This window comes from Octopus bimaculoides, chromosome 5 (genome assembly GCF_001194135.2).
Source record: "Octopus bimaculoides isolate UCB-OBI-ISO-001 chromosome 5, ASM119413v2, whole genome shotgun sequence".
Classification (NCBI taxonomy): domain Eukaryota; kingdom Metazoa; phylum Mollusca; class Cephalopoda; order Octopoda; family Octopodidae; genus Octopus; species Octopus bimaculoides.
In genome coordinates, this window is record NC_068985.1 from 98,265,847 (window position 1) to 98,268,012 (window position 2,166).

General features: G+C 32.6%; 2 protein-coding genes across 7 annotated transcripts in view; both read left to right on the top strand.

The window, feature by feature from the left end:
- The window catches only part of LOC106876141 (cytochrome P450 4V2), a 41,811-nt gene that overhangs the window by 27,538 nt on the left and 12,107 nt on the right, over window positions 1–2,166 (top strand). The window contains exons 9-10 of the mRNA XM_052968085.1: window positions 397–509; window positions 1,691–1,776. Of these exons, the coding sequence (XP_052824045.1) occupies window positions 397–509; window positions 1,691–1,776 (199 nt within the window). The remainder of the gene's footprint in view (window positions 1–396; window positions 510–1,690; window positions 1,777–2,166) is intronic.
- LOC106876143 (cytochrome P450 4V2) overlaps window positions 1–2,166 on the top strand; it is a 15,210-nt gene that overhangs the window by 3,489 nt on the left and 9,555 nt on the right. For 5 of the 6 annotated variants that reach the window (XM_052967872.1, XM_052967873.1, XM_052967874.1 and 2 more), the window contains 2 exons: window positions 397–509; window positions 1,691–1,776. In XM_052967872.1, coding sequence (XP_052823832.1) covers window positions 397–509; window positions 1,691–1,776 — 199 coding nt within the window. Of the gene's footprint in view, window positions 1–396; window positions 510–1,690; window positions 1,788–2,166 lie in introns of all 6 variants that reach the window. The other variant, XR_001410201.2, reaches the window with a different exon arrangement.

Sequence of the window (2,166 nt, forward strand, 5' to 3'; positions counted from 1 at the left end):
TATATATATATATATATATATATATATATATATATATATATGGTTTATATATATATATACATACATATATATATATATATATATATGTAATGTGTGTCAATGTTCATTCTCCCGACCGCTTGGCAACTGGTGTTGGTTTCTTTACATTTATGTAACTGTGTAACTTAATGGTTCGGCAAAAGAGACCAATAAAATAAGTACCAGACTTTAAAAAGAAATATGTACAGTGGTTAATTTAATGAAATAAAACCCTCCTAATTTGTGTCCCAGAATAGCCGTGTCCAATGATGGAGCAAGTAAAATATAAAAGATCTATAAAAATGTATCAAAATTGCAGTCATCAGCTTTAGTCTTTTTCTTGAGAAACGTTCCTCACATTAATCAAATCTATTTCAGAGCGTTTTGAACAAATAATGAAAATCTTTGAAGAATTTCGAGAAAACGGCGTACTTTGTTTCTGGTTTGGTATCCGACCTACTCTTTATGTTTTCAAAGATAAATATGTACAAGTAAGTGATCTAATAATTAATGCTGTTGTTACTGGAGTGAATTGAGATTTTATCTATACATGGCTGCACTGATTAGGCCCTTAATGATTTAGCATACAAAAAATTCTTGCTGCATCTGCAAAAACAACAATGACAATACATTTGGTTTGATGGAGGGATACTTTGTAGAGTTTTCTTTTTTATAAATAAGCCACTTTTAGCTGTATAAATTACTTCGATATATCTCTTGCTAATTAAGCGATAGTTAAGCCAATGAAGGAGGCTCTGCATTTGACTTGGGAAAAAAATAGCTGCTAAATCTTTCTGAAAGCACGCCCTACTGGCTTAAAGAAGTATACATCGGACAAAAAAGTCTCTGATATACAAGAGATATATGATCTCTTTGTTGTGTTAGAAATAAGAGAGGTGAAAGGCGACGAGCTGGCAGAAACGTTAACATGCCGGGCGAAATGCTTAGCGGCATTTCGTCTGTCTTTATGTTCTGAGTTCAAATTCCGTTGAGGTCAACTTTACCTTTCATCCTTTTGGGGTCGATAAATTAAGTACCTGTTGCGTACTGGGGTCTTTATAATCGACTGGCCCCTTCCCCCACCCAAATTTCGGGCCTTGTGCCTAGAGTAGAAACAAAATAAGAGAGCTGTAAATTCTTCAGGTGATGTGAACTGTGAAGGCAAAAGAAATTATGGTAAGATATTGCGGAAGAGAGAGGTAGTACCAATACAGTAGTTAGTTGCTGTAACAACCCTGTACGTTGAGGGTGACATTGAGGAACAGTAAGAAGATCTGGGATTCAACATGACCAAAGTACAAATGAGCATGGTTGAGATCCATTCTTGTACTTTGTTAATATAAGGGCAGGTGTTTCATCATCAGTAAGTACATTTAACAGTCCCTGGTTATGTGAGGGCTGAGTACTGTGCAGTTTCTGGGGTTCTTATTTTTTAAAAAAAAAGCAATCAGAGATGGTGATGTAAAATTAAGAAATGGTTTTGGGGTCAGAAACGGACCAATACCATGTTTCTGCAAATTGAACTTCTTAATGTTAGTCATGGTTGCATTAAACTATATCACTAAATTAAATAAGCTGATCTCGCTTATAATTATTCAGTATATTGCTTTTAAAATTATATTCTTGTTTCTCTGTTTATTAATTTATTTTACACTAATCGCTTTTCATTCAGGATGTAATTGGCAACACAAAACACATAGAAAAAAGCTTTTTCTATAAATTTGCACACGCATGGTTAGGAAATGGTTTGCTGACTAGGTATGTATAAGGTAACATATTTCTTTTTATTCATGATGAGTTACAATGAGTAGTTTCAAAGAAATGCATTGATTTTTTAAATATAAAATAATACAAACATTGAGAATATATGCATATCTTTTTTGTGTAGTTTTTAAGCCCGTGTCTCCCTTGCTTGAGTAGCCCATCATCAAATGTGCTCTAATCATGATGATCCTGTCTCTTATTCTATATATATATATATATATATATATATATATATAGGCAATTATGCGGGTAAACAAATTCGAATATATCAAATATATCAAATATATATCAAATATATTAGGGAAATCTCTGGATCTTATCTGTTATCTTAATATATAAATCTGAAATTGTGTGTTTGTGTGAAGCCTTTTTGAATGTTTATAG